Genomic DNA, 20,584 nt, shown 5'->3' on the forward strand with positions numbered 1-20,584 from the left:
GTTTTCATTTCATTCAGATATACTTAAAAATTTTGTCAAATATTTAGTTTAAAATATTTCAAAATAATAATAAAAAAAAAAAGGATGTGTAAGTTTATAGCATTGATTTCATAAGCTCTTAAATTTCAGTTTTTTCATTTCAGAAAAATGTACATTTACTTAAAAGTCAGAATGTGTGTTGTCAATATTGATATATTTAAAATATCTAAATATACATGATCAAATTTATGACATTGTTGACACTATAATATTTTCTGTTAATTTATATTTCTCATACAATTTATTGAATTCAGCACATTTTTTCAAAAACGAATATATACAATATACCGCATATAGTTCTTTATGACATTGTCTCCTGAATCAACTGATCTTATTTTAGGCCTAATGAAATACGTTGGATTGATTTGAACAAAAAAAGGATATAGCAAAAGGAAAAAATAAGTAATATTATTGATGTCACTGAATACTTAGCAGTTTATTCTTTGTAAAAAAAATTTCTTTGTCTTCCATCGTTTGACTGATGTGTTGCAATTATTGCATGTATTCAATACACTTTTTTGAAAGGGAACTTTTTATTTTTTTTTTTAATGAAAAATCAAATTATAGTGATATCGAAAAAAAAATACGTGCTTAGAGACAACAAATCCGGAATGTTACCACACATTCATTGAACACATATGGATATAAAAATAATCGAACAAAAGAGCATCACAAGGAATTAGTATCGACTCATTGCTCTGTATAACATATATTACATTATGCTTTATTCGTGAGTAAACTAATTACCAGTCGGTATAACTGATACCCAGATAAATATATTTGTAGGAAACACTGTAAATGCCACATTAGTTTCTCCTCTACATAACATGACTAGTACAACTGAAAATGGAAATTGTTATTGTACAACACAAGGAAATAAGAATATCTAAAAATAGATACAAATAATAAAGTAATATAAAATCTAAGGGTGAATTCACAGATTCGTTTTATCTGTTAGATCTTGAACTGTCCAGCTTTCTTTCTGGATTGAACTTCAATCAATAAGCCAATAAGCGAGGTACAAAAATATCGCACGTGCAAGAAGTTGCATTGTGATGTAAACCCTGTTATTCTGTAAATGGTTTGAGCAATGGTGGACAGTTTTACAATGATTGCTTTCAACAGAGATATCTAAGAGTAAAACAAAAGAAGTTTTTACATAAAGGGACCATATTAGGGACTCTAGACTTATCAGTAACTCCCGAAACTGGAACAATGGCGTGAGACATTTCAAAAATATCATGACACATGCTCCACTCGTCATATCGTACAACAGCAACGAACAGCATATACATATTGCACCAATGTTAAATATATAGCACTCATAATTCCATTCCACTGACTAAATGATACCAATTTGTAGGAGTTCTACATATTTAAAAATCGATTATCTCCCCTCCTGACATAACGTCATGGCAGTCATTGTGAGTCCATCAAGTCCACTTAGTGAACAGTTATCGCCTCTGTTCTGATCAAACTGCGCTTCACGTAGGCGCTTTTTCTGCTTCATTCGCCTATTTTGAAACCAGATTTTCACTTGAGTTTCGTTCAGTCCAAGCGCCGCTGCGATCTCGATTCTTCGTGCACGTGTCAGGTACTTATTAAAGTGGAACTCTTTTTCGAGTTCTGTCAGTTGTTTGTTGGTGAAGTTTGTCCGCCCCATGTTTGGTTGAGGGGTCCCAGGATTGGGAGGGTAACCATAATCATTGGCCGGCTTTGCAACTAAAAAAGAAAAATAAAATTAAAATACAGAAAAAAATATTCACGTAAATTTTTGTTTCAATTATTATAAATGTCAAAATACACACAATTTTTTATTAATGAAACCTTTCGATAATATTATAAGATAATATATATTTTTGACATTATTTGTCTTCCTACTAATACCTCTTCCCAACTATAAAGACAAGAGAAAAATCGGAGCAATAGACTTTTCATATCTTTTTTTTAACTTAGAGTTATCGTCCTTGGGTCTCCTAATTTTTATGACAAACTGAATAATGTACTGATGGCCTGACGCCTTACGTTCAACTATAATCACCAACAACCGCTCACTACCGACTATAATCACCCTCAACCGCAACGTACGGTTTTCCTGTCAGACCGAGTGATTAATGTAAACAACACAGTCGGGGGACGACTTTTACAGACGGCCTTCAGATCCTTGTACCGGACAGGAAGACTGCCCAACCAAACGGCCATTACCTTCTACTACTCTAGCCACTATGAAGAATTTTTATTTTGTTTACACAACAATGTGGAAGGAAACGGGGGAATTTTAGAACTGTTAGGATATCCTTAATTTCCTACTTGGGCAATATTCATGAACTTGATGATCTTCGTATTTTTTTTCTTTTAAAGATTAAGAGTTATAATAAATGTTACTAAAAACAAAACAAATGTGAAAGAGACTTAATTGTGGAAATATAATAAAAACACCCTTTGGTTTCCTGGTATGGAACAATCAAAGGTTTATTAATTTATGCAAAACTTTTTGGAGTAAACTAACACCTATTCAACGTTTCGATTAAATCAATTTTTCCCTCCACCCTTTTTTGTGTGTAAATTATTCAAATCAAGTCAAGTATAAAGACAAGCCTGAACTCTAATATTTTAAGCATAATATATTCCATTTATCTCCAATCCAATTTTGGTCTCTTTGAAGTGTTTTTGATCTATTTATAACAATCCTTAAATCTGTTCAGAGATAACACATTTATATAAAACCCACATAGCTCAATTGTGCATTGTGGAAGTATTGAACTGAGATGATATACAATTTGTACATCACTGTGACTATCTGTGCCCCTCGGCAGATAACGTTGTTATGCTTCGTTCCGTCAGCACATCCGAGGGATATTATAGAATCCACTATAACCGCGGTATTGTACCGACCGACAACCATATATTACCCCCACAAAACTATGCCCGAACATAGTGTTACAACAGAAAATCTGTAGTCGTAAGAAAACAGGGCTCATAAATAACCTAAAAATTGTCCCTGAATTTTTTGTCTCGTAATAATTGAATTATTATTCAGGTCGAGACATCGATGCACATCTACATATGCCAATGACAAGAAACCCAGGACTGTCAGCTATTATAATCCAACGTAATAAACAATTCCTGGATGCTTAAATATTTATATCGTATGCAGATTATCTCGCCCTTAAAAATATCAAAGGAATTTCGATGTCATAAAGAATATTTTATGACAAGACAGTGTCAAAATCGTCTTGTTAGCATTGAAAACCAAATCTTGTGACTTGAGAGCAGAACTAATGAACTCCTACATGCATGAAAATATTCTCCCCAAAAACTGCATAATCATGATTTCTGTTCTCTGGCAAAGAAACAAAAAAGAAGTGTTTTGTGTCTTTTTCTTTTGAATTGTTTCCTACGATTGGTGGCATTTAAGTAAATAAAAGTGATCTTAAAAATAGGCGTTCAGGTTATCAAAATGTCACTATGTCATTCAAAAATATAGATTTCTTGAAAATTGTAGATATTATTTTAAAAAAATGGAGACATTTTCATCTCCCAAAACTCTTCAATATTTCACAAATAAGAAATATTTAAAGATCAATTCACAAAATAATGTTTATCAATATTTTCATTGACTTAAAAAAAAAATCTTCAAATTCCAGTGTTTTTTCTCTATTATTTATTACTGTTATCGGTATTATATAATATCCTATGGAATTAAAATCAACCTTCTAAAGCCTTTATTAGCAAATCAGTTTTCCTTCTCAAAATATTAAGTTGACCCCAGGCACAAAGGACAGTCGGGGTGAGACTATGAATCAACTCCCTATTTAGTTGAATCTGGGCAAAAAAAACGGTTCTTTCATTTCTGAAAAAACAATCTTTGTGATCAAAATTATTTTTTGTAGAAAAGGGTATCTTCTCAGCTTGAGCGAATGAAACGGAGGATGGGTTAATTATGGCCTTGATGAGGCAGTGTGTGTAGAATTATCGTCAGATTATTAGAATGTGTCAGCGAGTGATTAACGAGCCCGGGCCATAATGGTCAGGAGGAAACAGACTAGCAAAAAAGCTAAAGAAGAAACTCAAAAATGTTAAAAACCTACTGAATAAATAGAGTAATGGAGAACGGGTATAAGTTACAAAACGGGCTGTTAAACTGAGATTTGTCTTGTTACTATATATATCTGTAAAATTTAAGCGCATATTCTATCTGAAGAACATATGTTTCAATTATTGAAAAATCCTAAATCAATCTGATTTAAATCAGATCATTTTTACGCTTAGAAATTCTGACGTTCGCTGAATAGCGAACATCAGAATTTCGGATCGTGACAAAGATCTGATTTTATCATTTTAACGAGGCTGGGGGGTGGCAGCCATTTTCAGACTATTTCGATCTCCCTTAAAAGAAGAGCTCCATATAAAGATATACAAAAATGATCAAATCTTAAAAAAACTAAAATGTATGAATTTTTTCTTTGCCAGATGATAGTTGACAGCTTAAGATACCATATCTAAAAAAATAAGTTAAATCTGGTGGTTAATTTGTGGTTAATTTGTTATCATTTTAATCAGATTGATACTAAATAAAGTTAATTGTACATAGTCTTGACAGAAAATTTAATCAAAGAGAAACGATTATCTTTTTTCTATAAAAAAACATTTTCACTAATCATCTTATATTTTGAAAAGTTTCGAAAATTGATCATTGGCATGGATTCTACCTTACTGAAGTTGATCTTAGTTCACAATAATATATTTAAAGTTAACATTTTTCAGGTGTGCATTGGTTTATTCCTTCTTTTGTTTTGCATAAAGAAGAGAACGACAAAAATGAAAAATAATTTGCATTGAAAGAAAAATTATATGCATCGAAGCTGAAAGTGTTATTTTCTTTTGATAGTTCGTGAAATGTCCTCTCCGGTTCATTGTCTGGTCCCTTGATTAAAGCTTTTGCCGGGAGAACAGGGCGCATGTTTTCACGATCAACCTTTGTCGAGTCCATTCATCATCATCTGACAGTGAAATAATCACATTAAGTTTAATTTCGGTGTGAAAATTAACTCGAACCCAACCGCCTTACGTGCTAGATACTGAATCACGATTCCGAGCCTAAAAAAATCTATAGCTTCACTGGAAGCACATGGGTAGCTTTCTTTATACAAACGAAAAGAAATATACATGATGTGCTTACTTTTTTTGGTAATTTTTGTCAAAATTTTAAAAACTCTCTTAAGGGCATATATACAATTTTAAATCATTCTGAGAATTCAAAGCTACAAAAACTTAAAATACACAAAACAAAGTTTGCTTAGATCATATATTTTAATCAATCTGATGAAAAGTTTGCAGAAACATGAATGTAGCAGTATTTTAAACAGCTGTGACAGAACATGCCTGAAATTCTGTTTTTCTGTAGGAAGTTGTCTCCCTTGAGAGCCAAAATTCCTGACGTGTTAAATAGCAGATGAACAAAAAGTGTGACCAAACCGTTTAAGATCGGAGATAATTCAATTTTGTAAAGCTCTCGAGACATAAACAGATTTTTACGTGTCTGTTCAGATATTTTGATTCATAACAGAAGTTGCTTTTTTGAACTTTTGATAAGTTATTGAATTACCAAAGAAATCAAATGTATTAATGTGTTTCATAGTATGGTGTAATAATCATATTGAAATTAAGACATATTTAGGGTATAAAATTACTCGAATAATTTCTTACTTCAACTTATAGTTTGAAATAATATACAATATATTCACCTTTATTCTAAACTTGCAATATATTTTTGATTTCTATACGTACATGCATAGAATGTAAATTTAGGGAAGGGAAAAAAGCACATTATATTTGCAGGTTTTTTAAAGCAGTTTAAACATGTGTTTGCATTTATTAATAGTGTTACACATGTGATGCATGCACTTGCTGTTTGGATCAAATATTTAGTTTAAACCACACCTAACACTGATTTTAAACAAAATCCAAATACATTTAAGCATCCAGAAACAATCTTAAATCAATCCATCTCCTTAAAATTTGATATGCATGAGACCCTTGTTATGTAAGCCAAACTACATAAATACGGTTTTAGGAAATTTATATTATTACTGGAATATATAGTATGAAATTTTAAAAACATATACTAAAATAAAAAATACAAAAACAAACAAACAAAAAACCAATACCACTTGACAATTATTTCACGTCCCAATTTTATAAATGAAATATTGAGAATGAAATTGCTAGATTTGATTGTAAATAATAAAAAAAAAAAGATTTTCTATTTAAATACAAAGCAGTGATGATTGATAATATTAGATAACCTCTGGTCCCAGGATGTTGCCTGTTACCTAATGTTTATTTTTTTTTTTGTTTAAATAATATTTACGATAAAATTATCTACTGGAAAATATGACAAAGCATTTTAATCTTATAGTGTACACTTTTTAATTCCATTGTCATATTCAAACTTAAAATGTTTTGAAAATTTATATAATAGTTTAAAAGAAAAAAACAGAAAAAAAAACTTATGTTTTGTAAATTACAAGTGAAAAAAATCTTATGATGAAGAAAACCCACAGTAGAATAAATAAGTAGTATGCTTTTATTGATTTCATAAAAATGAAAGGCATGTGTGACTTCTTGGCACTTAGATGCAGTAAATTGTTAAGTAAAGTTTTTTTAATGCTTTCAAGCACATACAGATAATTCTTTATTTCATAAACAAAATATACAGCTAACTGGTTTTTGTTTAATTTACTTATGCATAGTCATTTACCATTATTTATGTTCCATACTAGAATTACTTCACATATCTCAGAACACGCAAACAGTCGCTGCGCCATGTGAGTTTGGGAATCTGACAACATCATCGGTAGTCAGGGGTAAACCCGTGGAATTACTGTTTTTAAATTGACAGCCTCGATTCTACACAGATACCCTATCCATCAACGCTGAAGTACGGACTCATTCCCGTAAAACACGGGAATGACTTAGAATACTGATATCCTCATCCTGTTCAAACAATTTATTCTCTTACATGTATTTTGAAAAAAAAAAATTGCATGTTTATCATTAATTAAAAGACATTTAATTTAGCATACATTTAAATCCTACGTTAAAAACTAGAATTGTATTAATTGCATAAGCATCTCATTGTTATTTTGTAGTGAAATCAGAACATTGTTATTTTGTAGTGAAATCAGCACATTGTTATTTTGTAGTGAAATCAGCACATTGTTATTTAGTAGTGAAATCAGCACATTTTTTACCGTATTACTGGATAATTAGTTATTTAAAACGACGATACATCAATATTTTTTAAAAGATGGGAGCACAAATTGCCTGCTGTATTTTATGACTTGGACACATGCGAGGGAAGTCTGCGCGTTCTCAGATTGTGTGATTCCTTTTGACGTTGTGGGACATTTTTCTCATTTTCTGAAATATTTCCAGATTTTTTGCCAGAGGTTATGATTCCATGTTGTAACATAATCATAAAAAGCAATGAAAAGTTAATCAAATCAACAGTACAAATATCTATAGGGATAAACATCCCAAATGTTCAATAATTACCTTATAATTTCTCATTATTAACAATCTAAAATTATTAATTTTGTATTCATAAAATATTTCATTATTTAGCCTTCATTTTTTAGTCATCATTCATCATGGAAATTAAAACGAAATTTATAAAAATTAAAGAAAATCAATGCAACTGTCCTAAAAATAATAATACGTACATGTATCAAAAAATATTCATTGGCGAAAAGAGGGGAATTGAGGCCAGTAATCAATTTCAGAATACAACTCCAATGCTAAAGTCAACTTGTCCCAACAATACTGGCATAATCTACAGTGTATATTATTTTTGAAAATCGCTGAAATGTTTCACACTTACTTTTAATGATCTATGCCTATAATTTTTCTTTGAAATACCTGGAATATTTTTTAAGCTAGATGAGTGTAAGAAACAATAACAATTAATTGGTACTTTTTCTATATCCCAAATATATATACTTTTTGGAAAAAAAATATAGGTATTAGTATATATTAACTTAATTATACAAAAAATGCTAATTGTTCAGTCTAATAGTTTAAATTGCGCTTTCACATTATGTCAATAAACTAAAAACAAAAAGAGTTCGACATAAGATGACAAGCGAACATTACAGGTCTAATTCTGCTGTAAAATACCGCGACATGCCAGGGCTGTGGTAAACCTGTTGATGAAAATGTCAAATTCTAATAACTGAGGTGAAACAGTCAATTTTGCATGTCACCTCTTCCGGGGGCGTGGTAGGAATTTTCTGGACCTCGATCCCGTCGTGGGATGGTGGAGCCACAGACAGTTCGGCAGACACCCTGTCATCTTCATGCTTGTTTACAAGTCACATAAAAATCAGACAAAATTTAAATTAACAATCACCGATTAAAATCAAACAATCGGAAACAGCTCCCTATTTAAATCTTAATGCCATAAGTACCGGCATCTTTTTGATTTTTAAACAAATATACAATCACAAAAATCATAGCTATAGAGCGCAGTTATTTCTTAAAATACAAACACTAAAACATCTAGTGATTAGGTTCGACATTAAATCATTTTCTTTTGGCTCTTGCGTAAGAATGTTTAATGTTTTGCAATCGGAAGCATTAAACAATGCTATTACTTTGTGGTTTCTGTGTTCGAGTTTTTTTCTTTGTTTACTTGGGGTTGAATAACTGCAAAGCGGAAACAGAGTTTACTACTGTTAAGAAATTAACACTGGAGTTATGATTACCGTATACTTAATGCAACAATTCATGCTACAGAGAAAGTCCAAATATTACTATCCTTGATATAAGGAACACTGTGTTATCATTCACAGGAAGTGTCACTGCCTTCTGGTCGTAAAATACTTCCAGAAAGCATTACTAGACACCCCGCGGTCTTACAGACCAAACTCTTTAAAAAAAACTTTGTAACCTGTACTTTTCTTGTCTACTACTTTTTTCTCTTCTCCTTTCTGTCTTGCATGCAATTGTAGAAAAAGTGGTCGAATGAGGCTTAAGGATTCCTGATCGAATACTCTATGTACGCCTTCGCCATATAAAGTTAATATTTAGGTTATAAAATATATAAACTGAACATTTAGTTCTTTTGATCTTTTGTTAACGCCCTGGCACTAGGTTTCGTTTCACTGTTTTGAACAAGTGACAAATTTCCGTTGATTTCAACCATCAAAAGAACCGAGGGACTATTTTCAAAGGATAATATTATAATACAAATGCAAAAAAGAAGCAGACGAGCCCTAAATACTGTCGATTTCTGACGCATTCAATGTCTGTCGCCCTATAGATCTACCAGAATATGACAAGCAAAAATTCTGCTGAGGACTATTTATTCTATATTTTAATATATCCACAACCGAACCAGTCACAAAAATGGGGAGCAGTCAAAAACACGGAAACTTGTGTGAAATACCTGAGTCACGGTTCCGATAATTTAAGGGGGCAATGACAGTCTACCTGAAGGGGGTTTAAGTGAGAAACGGTGGGTGGTATGGAGTTGTTGGAATAATACCTTGTTAATATATAATGTCACAGCTTTTAATAGGCCAATCGTACAAGATAAAAACAACAATCTGCGCTCATCAATGTTCTGTGGAGACGATCACACGGCTCTTAGTCTCTGTTTTTCTTGATTACACCGTAAAGATTTTGTTTTGTCTTTTTATCGAAACTATTTCCTATTTCCTTAATACCTATGAATGCGTTTGCATATAAAACAGATCTTTTTCATAGTTTTCCCCAAAATTTATGGAATTTTATCCAGCTTTGTGCAAAGTGCCTTCCTCTTCTTTTACAGAATTTGCTTTTTATTTTCCACAAATTGGCACTGACAAAAAAATTCCTTTTTGAAAAGCATGACCAAGGAGGAAAAAGAAGAAGAAAGAAAGAAAACAGTGGAAGAGATTGATAAAAACCCATTAAAAAGTTTTTCGTGTTGAAAAACATTTCAAAATAAACAGTCAATTATTTTATACCTTTAGTGATTATTAATTTTAAATTAATTCACTTGAATTTACTTCAAATGATTTAAATTTCATTTTCCGTCTTTTTCTCTGTCTGCTTTCAATTTTGCTCATTCATAATTTTTGTAACAACAAAAGTTCATTTTATGTTCATTCAGAAAAAAAAAATTGAATTACACAATAACTATGTAAAAGTAAAATCGTAAAACAAGATATGAAAAGAAGATCAAATTTTCATAAGTACACGGAAGCAATGCAGAAACTGTGACTGAACTTAGAATTTTGTCTCCAATAGATGTTCCGGGACCTGTACCGCAAGACGTGCTAATCACCAAACACAGGGGAAATAACTAAGTAACTTAATTTTATTGTTTCAAACACTCCTAGCCGCTATCAAACTGGCATATAAAATAAAATACAATTACAGTCAAACTTAATGTTAAATAATGAATTGTGCAAACTAAGTTTAAATGTTTCCCCACTTCCAACAATATAAAATCTAAGCAGAGTCGGGAGCATTTTCCGGGGTTTGATCTACATTGGTTCTGACAACTTATATATTAGGAATGTTAAAAAAATCTCACGCCAAAGATATGTGAAACATTGGGAAAACTTGATGTGTTCATTAGTAGTGGCTTACATATTTTCTGTTTACAAACTGACACCAGATGAGGGGCAAGTCATTTGTCATCCAAATATTTACATGTACCTGATAAGCCGTGTTACACATTAAAATTTCACGCTGACCAATAAAAATTATTTCAAATATATTACATCTCAAAATTTTTTACTCTAATTGTAAGATAGAAAAAGTATAAAGTATTTAGTTTAAAATAAATGTCAATGCAATGATAATTAATAGCATTTCTTTCCAACTAGCAAGCTTATTCTTGAAAATATTTTTATTATAATATTTGGTTTAATTTCATTTTAAAGAATATTTTGCATTTCTAATAAATGAAAAAAAAATTATTAGAATAATTTTATGTGTATTTAGAAATGAATACTAGTCATTTTTTTTATTTGATTATTAATTGAGAAGTAATATAAGCATTTAAAAATTCCCTAAAATATCTTTTTTTCAATTTAAAGTAAATATAATACCAGTCCGACGCATTAGTACCATGTTATAAATCAGCAACATTTTTGTGACATATTTATATTTCTGTATTCATCAATGATTTTCTTTTAACAAATTGATCGTAATAACATTGAATCATTGAGATTAGCAGTATTAAGCAGAGCTGCAGGTCAATTTTGCCTGATGACAACGCTGATTAAATCGACGATCTGTTAAGAACACTGCAGGCAAAAGAATGTTGATTTACACATCTTTATCTGATTTAGCTTATTGTTAGGAAGTATTTGAATTAATCACACATATATACATATTATTGAATTTCCTTATTATGTTTAGGGTCGTTATTATTTTAATTTACTTTTTATAAAATACAAAAAAAAAAAAAAACGCTTTTATTCTAAAAAAAAAAATTACTTTGTTGTGAAAATTTTAATGAAATATTTCGGATAAAATCATATTGCATTCAAGAGAACATCGAAAATATTAATCAGCGCTTTCCTCTGCGAAACTGACTATCTAAATGAAATATGATTGAGGAGAAATTGAAACACGATAGGCAAAGATTTAAACGTGTAGCGTGTCCCCCCATTAGCGCAGCAAAAAACTGACAGGCCGTCAAGCAAGGAGACGCAATCAAAACACAAATGCATCCGAAAGCCAGAAACTCTAACTGCTCAGCATCCGGGCTTTTACATCCTGTGCAGTGACGTGCGCACCCGACGTGTGGATGCTGCTCACTTCCTGTCAAGTCACTAATTGATGGCGAATTTACTGAATGAGAGCATTTATGTGAAATGAGTAAAACACGGTTTAAGTATACACTTATATCTTTCATGAATATATAAGCAGGTTTTTCAAACTTTATAAAAATAATTGGATCAACTTGCTACATTGCAAAAAAGATTCTTTAATAAAGGAAAAAATAACTAAACACAAAAATTTGTAAAAGGCAGAGGAACCAAAAATAATAATTTGTGGTCATTTACCAGATTTTTTTTGTCTAAATATTTATCTAGTTTGTAGCACTTTTAAACTTAATTTCCTTTATGGATAGATATTACCCATCAATTTGTAAAATATCATTAAGCTGAGTTATTTCTTGCCAGATAACCTTCAGGCCCCTCTAGGTGTGATCGGACACTTCAGATAATCGGAGCGATCCGATTACCCGTGTAATAGCAACCATCAGCTATTGATACCCTGTCATTCAAAGTTCCGGATTATAGGTCTGTCTTTTCGGTATCGATTCCGGCAATTAGTTCTCTGCGGATCGTTTCAGGACAGGCAGTCATTTAGCCATTTGGACATGAAACATTTTTATTCAATTTGGGATTTTAAATGTTTTGACCAATGACAAATACTAAATGTTTTCCACAAACTCTTTTAACCCTAACACCGTAGATCTAAAATAATTATATTTTTCGGTCAGTGAAAATAAATGTACCATCGGAGAAAATATTTTTTAAAATGTTCACTCATCTTTAAAGTAATATATTTCTAATTTTTATGAACAAAAATACTTCCAGGGGATCAGTATATTGACCGAATTTCATTTTAGAAATATAATCGTTATATTTGTTTTCCTTTTTTCAATTTTATATACAATTAAAATTTAACATGTTCGTTAGTTTTAGTTTATAAAAAAAATTCTAATTTATTTTTTTTTAACTGAGAAATAATATCATCAGTGGTTATTGTAGTTCACGATACTTGATCACCTTGTGTGCGGCGTAAACTGCCATACCCAATTATTGAGAATTTTTGTAGGGGGCTTTTATTCACTAAAAATATGAATTCGATCAGTGTTTCCCCTTGAGACTTTAAGAATATAAAATATCTGTCCACAAGGACAGGAGAACAACTGATTAGAATAATTCATTCTGTTTTATTTGTAATTACAAGGACTTTTCGTAAACTATACAAACTAATTACAAATGTCATATTTACCCAACAAATTACATAACATTATCACCTGGATCGGGATGTAATGATTAATTAAGAGAGAGACGGAATCGGATAGCAATGAAACACAGAACCCGGGTATTGGAAACATACCGGTGTAACTGTGTACTCTACTGATTAACAAGGTTCTTAACAACTAAAACATAATGGAAAAGCAAATTTTAAAACAAATGATTGTTGTAAATTGACAATCCAAAGAGATAGCAGTATACGGGTACATAATTAGCCGGGACGTTTACAAAACGAGCGCCTAAAAACTAAGTAAATATCTGTCTGTGCAGAAATAGACTTTGACGGGGGACGGATGGTCGTGCGTGCACGTCTGCTGGAGCTTGGAGACCAGTACCTTGTCCCTACCTGGTTTGCACAACTGCTCTGGTACCGTATTAATGTCTAGATTCTGAAGAGGATAAACACTTGGGGTAGTCTGCGTCAAGTTAAAACAACGGTCAGATTTCACCAGGTATTAAATCTACAAGCTTCCAGCCCTTTAGTCTGTGTTTGATTTTTGAATATAATTCCTAAAAAGTAAATATATCACAACCAAGGGTTGTTTGGTTTGGATATTATGGGGAATTCTTGGACTTGACTTAACATAGGATTTCCGTGTTTATTTTTTATTTTTTCTGTAACAATGATCATTAGTGTTAACGATTGTTTTGGTTTTTTAGATTATAAAAAAATCATCATATTTTGTGAATGCTTAATATGCTTAATACTTTGTCAACAATATTACTAGCATGATTCATATGAGTTAAAACATGGCCTAGGGGATCACTAGAGCTGGTGTCCTGGGGGTCAAAAACTCTGTCTGTACTCTCGCTTTTAGTCATTATCCTACAGAATTTTTCTCCTCATAATCACCCCTCTATCCAAAGAATTTCACATTATGAGAATTAAAATTACAGTGTACTTTAAGTAATAAAAGAATAGCTAAACATTGTAGGGAAATTACAAAAATTCGTCAATTTAAACTATTAAGATTTATGTCATGAGACATTGCTTGTAAAATTAAGTTAACTGGTTCATTCCTCATTACCACATGAAAAATGAACATGAACTCTCCTCTAGAATCAACAGAAACCTCCCAACCTCCTATCCAAAACTCCAAGAAATATCCTGATTACACCTTTCCTAAATTCAAATAAAAACTAAATTATCAATCTGTTGTGAGACTATAGAACCTACCTGGTTTTGGAGCATTTCTCTTGATCTGCATCCATCGGAATGGTTTACTCTGTAAACTTTGGCCAGTGTTGGGTTCTGACTTAACTGGGGAGGGAACCTGCTGATTGATAGTCGCCCCGTACACATTAGATAGGGAACACGAAGTCAAATTATCAATACACGTTGTCCCAAAGTTTGAGCGACCAGTGTTTATAGTTTGTCCAGGTCCTAGATCTCCGGCTAAAGCCGCGTGAGGAGGAATATAGTGGTCCACTACATGTGCCTGTGTGTCCCCCAGCTCGTACCCCTGATGTCTTGTAGTCCGCGGTACGACTGGGGTGTTCACTGGGTATGTTAATCCCTGGTTTCCAAGAGAGAGGTCGACCCCGGACATTCCCGGGGGAAGCATATTCTCTGACCCGTAATAATTCTGTTGTCCAGTGTCAATCGCACGTGAGTTGATATTGTTGTTATATCCGTAAATTGTGTTAGGGATATCTGAGGTGGTGTAGCCATTTACATAGGGATGTGCATCCAGGTTACAGATCGTGTAGTCGGCGTCTGTATTCATTATTTCTCTATAGTCTTGTCAATGAAACACTTAAATCAGCTGTCGATAGCGAGATAAATCTAAAATAAATGGAGCTAAATTACGACTTGAATATGACAGGATTAGAAAGACAGTGGCACCCACGTGACAATTTCCATCCAATCAAAATCAATTCATCTCTCGTAAAGAAAAAAAGGTCCTTTGATAGATGGCCCGTGGATAAAACGAAGTTAGTGATGCGTGGATCGAACCAACATACATTATATAGACATGATCGGTGTAAACAGAGAGTGTGAGGAAATCCAAGTGTTGCGTCACATGCAAATTAGAACAAAGGCCCTTCCAATCGTTCAAAGTATACGTTCTATCACGTTTCCATAGCAATTTGTCTTTAAAGCTGTCAAAAAACGATCAAAAGTTTAACGGAATCAAAGGTATTCTTAAGATCACTGATGTATTCCTCCTCCAGTTATGCTTGATCGAATACACAATGTTTACCTTAGCAGAAAAGAACAAAATAATACACGCGCGCATTCATGCCAGTGAACGAAAAAATAAAACAAAACAGAAAAGGTCCGATATTATTCCTTTTTACTTTTTAATCGTTGTTTTATCATGTGAGTTACTACAATAAATGCATATGAAACTGGCATCATTTCCTTCCTAGAAAATAAAATATTTATTAAATGCCTTTTGAAACAATGAAAGAATTTATGCAATAAGCTGTATAAATGAATTCATAAAGCAACACAAAACAAAATCGAACATATTGTTAGGTAGAAAGTTTCAATTTTCTGATCAAAAACTTCACTATACGATGCATTGATACATTGAATCTAGTTTTCATATATTTTTTTGCAAGTTTATAACCCCTTTATCATTTTAATGAGGAATTTTAATTTGTTGTATTGTATTTTATTTTTTAAAACTAAATTTCATAGCTACTGTATCGCGATTTGTGAATCAGCAACATGGCATGTAAAACTAAATTCATCGATTGATCTTAATTTGCATGGCTGTTCATTTTGTTTATGAATTGAGAAAAATTACAACAGATGAATTAAAGATTCAGCATAATTATCACTATCATTCATCTTCACCCATTCTGTTGTGCAAAACAGTTACACCACGGATGTAGGCTTCAAACGAGGAAAAAATATATTCTAGTTTGTTAAGACCCTCCTGAAGTCGGCAGAGCTATGGAGGTTGAGATACCTCCCCGGATTCCTGAAGGAACGCAATGTGATGTGAGCGGATAATTGGAAACACAAACCCAGCCAGGTCATGTACACTTTTCTCATCATTTTCTCACAAAATGACAGAGAGGCAGAATCGACTGATTATCCCCCGCTCTATGGGAGGGAACCGCTCATTTGGTTTTTATCCTATTGTCTGTGAGTATTGGGGTGCTTTTTTGTAATTAGGTCGGAAAAGTTAAAGTGCTTCAGACAAATTGTTTGTAGCAGTATTTTTTCTTTATTTCATCGGTTACAATTCTATAAGACAGAATATGTAAGAATTTTTTATTTTCTATTTAATTTTGACTGACAATTAGGTGTAAAGTCAATCCATTCAGTCGAGAAAGTTCTTAAGAAAAACAATTCAAAAGAAAGTCATTCATCAATTTTGCCAACACTTGTAAAGTTCTTATAAAAGTTATGATACTTCCAAAATCTAGACAAAATATTATATATGTAAAATTTTCAAGTGAAACTAACAGAGTTTATTTCGCTTTTGTGACATTTTATAATTATTCTGTTACTTATTTGGAATTTTACTACATTTTTTTTAGATTGTATATATTTAGTTTTTTTTTTCTGGTCAACTATTCCTAGCTTCCGTGAAAGATTATTCATAAATATGTGGTATTACAATAAAACTGACAAAAATATAAAAATCCAGAAAAGAACTTCAAAACTGTGAAATCTTTATAATAGTCATAATTATGTCAGTAAATTTAGATTTATTATGGAAACTGTTTCATTAGATGACATTTATGGCTTTTGATTTTATCTTCCCAGAAGTCAACATTGAGAAAAGGATTACGGAAGCTTAGCTAGAATTTAACCTCGGTAGACTCCTTATACCCCGAGAGAACCGCGAGAATATGATATTAATTTGTAGCTTAACACCTCTGTACACGATTTTATGGAATGATTATTATTGGTATCTCTGTTGATAAAATAACCCAAGGTCCTAACTTGTTTGTTTTGACATGTAGTAAAGGGATAAAAACAATATTGGTTTTTATATGTAGTGTTTTAGATTATAACTGTCTAAATATTGGTAATTATTACTTCTGATCAAAGGGACTAAGGTAAATAGTTCACTTTGGTGAGTTAACATGAAAAAGATTTTATTTACTTTTTATTTGTCTTTTAGGTTCTTTTGATTTTCCTTTTTTTTTATTATTCGTTTGCTCGACTTTTTTAAAATATATAAAACGATGAAATAATTAGATGTATCTATCTGTTACACATTGATTTACTTATTTTTAAAATCTGATTATCAATAAGCATTTTTCTTTAAAAAGATCATTTTTAATTTAGTTTTACATATTAATTAATTTCTTAGCAATTGAGGAGAAAAGCGCAAGGGTTATAAAATATGGGAAAAAAAATTTGAATTACTTCTTATGACGCTTATGGAGAAAAAAATCTTTAAATAATTTTAAAAGTGCATTTTAAACAAAACAACGAAAATATGTAGAGAGGAATCAATTAGCTCCTAGTGTTCAAATTTCTGTCCGAATTCAAGTGGGTAATCTAGAATCGACACAGCTGGTCAGATTTGTTATGTTAAATATTAACAGAAAAATATCAGATTACCAGGAGAAGAGACCAGAACTTATATCTTTAGACAGTCATATTGTAAAATATTAATCTTAATTCCTGGTCATTGATTTACCAGCAAAACATTTTTCACATTCTTCAAATGCGGAAAATTGAAAATTATCAAATTAAAAAAAAATAGAAAAATGCGTTTAAAATATGGAGTAACATTTTTTTGATTAAAGAACATAAATTCAAAATCAATTTTAAGCTGTAAAATTATATTCAAGTCAGAAAAGTTCAAGCAGTATTTTTATTAATATTTCAATTTAAATTAATTTATGTTTTGTTTTTAATAATTAGCTTTTAATCATGGACAGTAAGAGACAGATATACAAGGTCAAATCCAGAGGCGAGAGGTCGACATTTTACTGTGATTTGATAATGATGGTATGCAGTCTTATAATAAGAGCTAACTTTTCTTCTCTTAGTCAGTATTAATTGCTTAATTATTAGTAAGCCTTTGATGTTCATGGGGAATGTATGCGAATTTAGATATTTACACGGTTGTTATTTAATATAAACCTATACAACCTTCTAACCTTAAGTGTACCTGTGTATCTAAAGCCAGGTAAAAGGATAGAGCAATTTGCACAGAGTCGTACACATTCCTTTTTATTTATATAATCTTTTGAACGGGAGAATTGAACTTGACAACCTAGATTTTATTTTTTTTTTCATTGGACATATAAAATTGAGATGATAAAAATTGTATTAGAAAAAAAGATCATTAAGAATCGATTTCTTTTAGTAGAAGATCTTAACTCAATACCTCTAAAAACAGATTCATTAAAATATAGCCTTGAGAGAAAATTAATAATAAGCTGAAAATAGCAAGTCATGATTTAATTTTTTTTTTTGAAATCAAAATACATTTCAAAAGGAAAATTTTCAATCATATATCGTCTGTGAATTTACAGTAATTAGAATAACAGAAATTAACTCCAATAAGAATTAATTTTCCATTTAAAACAAAATTCTGCTAGATTTAATCGAAATTTATTCGAAATCTATTGTTCATATATTTACTATTCTCATTTTAAAAAAATAGAAATTCCGAAAATAAACATTTATTTGATATAGTCAAAATGATCTGACATCTGCTCTATGTATATTTAGAATTATTTAATGCTACAGCACAAAATAAAACTTTAAAAAAAACCACATTGCTACAATCTAAATAATACAAAATGTTATATGTAGCACTTAATTTTATTTTACTATACAGTATTGGCTCTTTAGACCGTTTTGCCAACATAGCTAAAAGCTTTAACAGTATAAATTTTACTTAATTCGTACCCGGTAAAAATTGCCAAAACGAAAAAAATCACTCTTGGTAATCGGATCAGTATAATTAAAACAGATCAAAATTACCCTACATGTATTTCAGTTTTATTTGATCGGATTTTTTGTTGTTGATTGTTATAATTATGTGATTTAATTAATCTAACATATGGAGATAGAAACATTCCTCATGTCTGATTTTTGTATTTCTTTTTAACAAAAAGTAACAATAAAAAATATTTTATTGGCGGATTTATTGTATATGTTAAATTGTTAAATAGTGATTACACTTTTCTTGCACAGATTTATACGTATGAACAGTGTGTTTCCATTCAATTCATTTATGTCAAAGAAAAGAAATCTGATTACCCAAGATTATGAATCAGTTTTAGAATAAAGTCAACATACCATACACTTAAAAATTAGATATTAATACCAAAAAAAAAAAAAAAAAAAAATACAAATCTAAGGACACGAGATGATAAGTTTTTTCATTAACTATACATATATTAAATTTTTTTCTCCATATTTTGGGTGATGGGGTGATAAACCTATAAAACTGAACAGATTCTGACTAAAGGCAAATTGAAAAGAAAATGATGAAACATATGCAGACAACGAACAGTATTCAAGATCAAAAGTCCATAAAACTATACAAAACAGGAGCAGAGCAAAGACGGACCTCCAAAACATTGGAGGTGGAATCAGGTGCCATGGAGGAGCGAGCATCCCCTGCTGACCGGTCACACTCGCCGTGTGCTCCTTGTCATGAAATAACGGGAAAATCCGTCGTCAATTCAGTGTATATGTATAAATAATGGAATAACAATAAGTATGAAAAACGTCAGTCAGCATTTGACTCAATGATAAATTGTATTTGTTGACAAGGTCATTGTATCGACCATAAAACTTACGAAATAATGACTTTAAACAAGATTGCCGAAATTCTTGTTTCATCAACTTGTTTGTCAATAATTTACCTCGTTTTAGAAATTGTTCATACGTAGACCATGCTCTTGATAACGAACGATGATTGAACTAAAGAATACAAATCTGTCAAGAGGGCATAAATCGCAGACACCCAGAAATTCCAGAGATCAGATCAGGTGCCTATGTGGAGTAAGCATCCCTAGCTGTTGTCAGGTTACACCCGCCATAACCGAACAGATCAGAAATACATTCTGTTGTCAAATCGAGTATAAAACCTAAGGATTTACCATAAGTATGAAGCAATCAGACAAAATACGACCCAATGATAAATCTATATTTGCTAACAATATCTTTGAAACGAATATGGAAAACTGCTCTATAATCCCGATCTTCGTTTTAAAGACACAAATGTTTTTGCAGCATTCTTTATCTGGTAAATACATGAAGGAACTGCTCTATAATCCCGATCTTCATTTTAAAGACACAGATGTTTTTGCAGCATTCTTTATCTGGTAAATACATGAAGGATCAAAGCAATCGATGGGAAGGACTCACTACTGCCCTGTATAGCTAGGGATAATACAATCTGGAAATTTAACTCTCAGATGAGAAGACATGCACATTCAAGTGGTACGAAATACATGTATATACGATTATGATTAAGTTTGTAAGAATCGCGTATTCATTTATTACGTTATTTACTATTTTAGTTATTTTTGTCAAATAACGTAAAACAAGT

At 31.4% G+C, this 20,584-nt stretch overlaps 1 protein-coding gene across 1 annotated transcript; it reads right to left on the bottom strand.

Moving 5' to 3' along the window:
* Positions 1-488: 488 nt before the first annotated feature.
* On the bottom strand, positions 489-14,981 carry LOC134253390 (homeobox protein Hox-A1-like). Its single transcript, XM_062735913.1, has 2 exons — positions 14,272-14,981; positions 489-1,761 (listed from the first exon to the last, which is right to left on the bottom strand). The coding sequence occupies exons 1-2, from the start codon at positions 14,819-14,821 to the stop codon at positions 1,427-1,429; spliced, it is 885 nt and encodes a 294-aa protein (XP_062591897.1). The 5' UTR covers positions 14,822-14,981; the 3' UTR covers positions 489-1,426.
* Between the last annotated feature and the right edge of the window lie 5,603 nt (positions 14,982-20,584).

The sequence above is a fragment of the Saccostrea cucullata genome, unplaced genomic scaffold (genome assembly GCF_032062105.1).
Source record: "Saccostrea cucullata isolate Sc308-1 unplaced genomic scaffold, CSIRO_AGI_Scuc_v1 ctg68, whole genome shotgun sequence".
NCBI classification, from domain to species: Eukaryota; Metazoa; Mollusca; class Bivalvia; order Ostreida; family Ostreidae; genus Saccostrea; species Saccostrea cuccullata.

Excerpts from the sequence above, each read along its gene's own strand:
- LOC134253390 (XM_062735913.1), bottom strand. The coding sequence starts at position 14,821 with ATGAATACAGACGCCGACTACACGATCTGTAACCTGGATGCACATCCC. Across the intron at positions 1,762-14,271 it reads GAGAAATGCTCCAAAACCAG|TTGCAAAGCCGGCCAATGAT; the intron begins GTAGGTTCTATA and ends TTTCTTTTTTAG.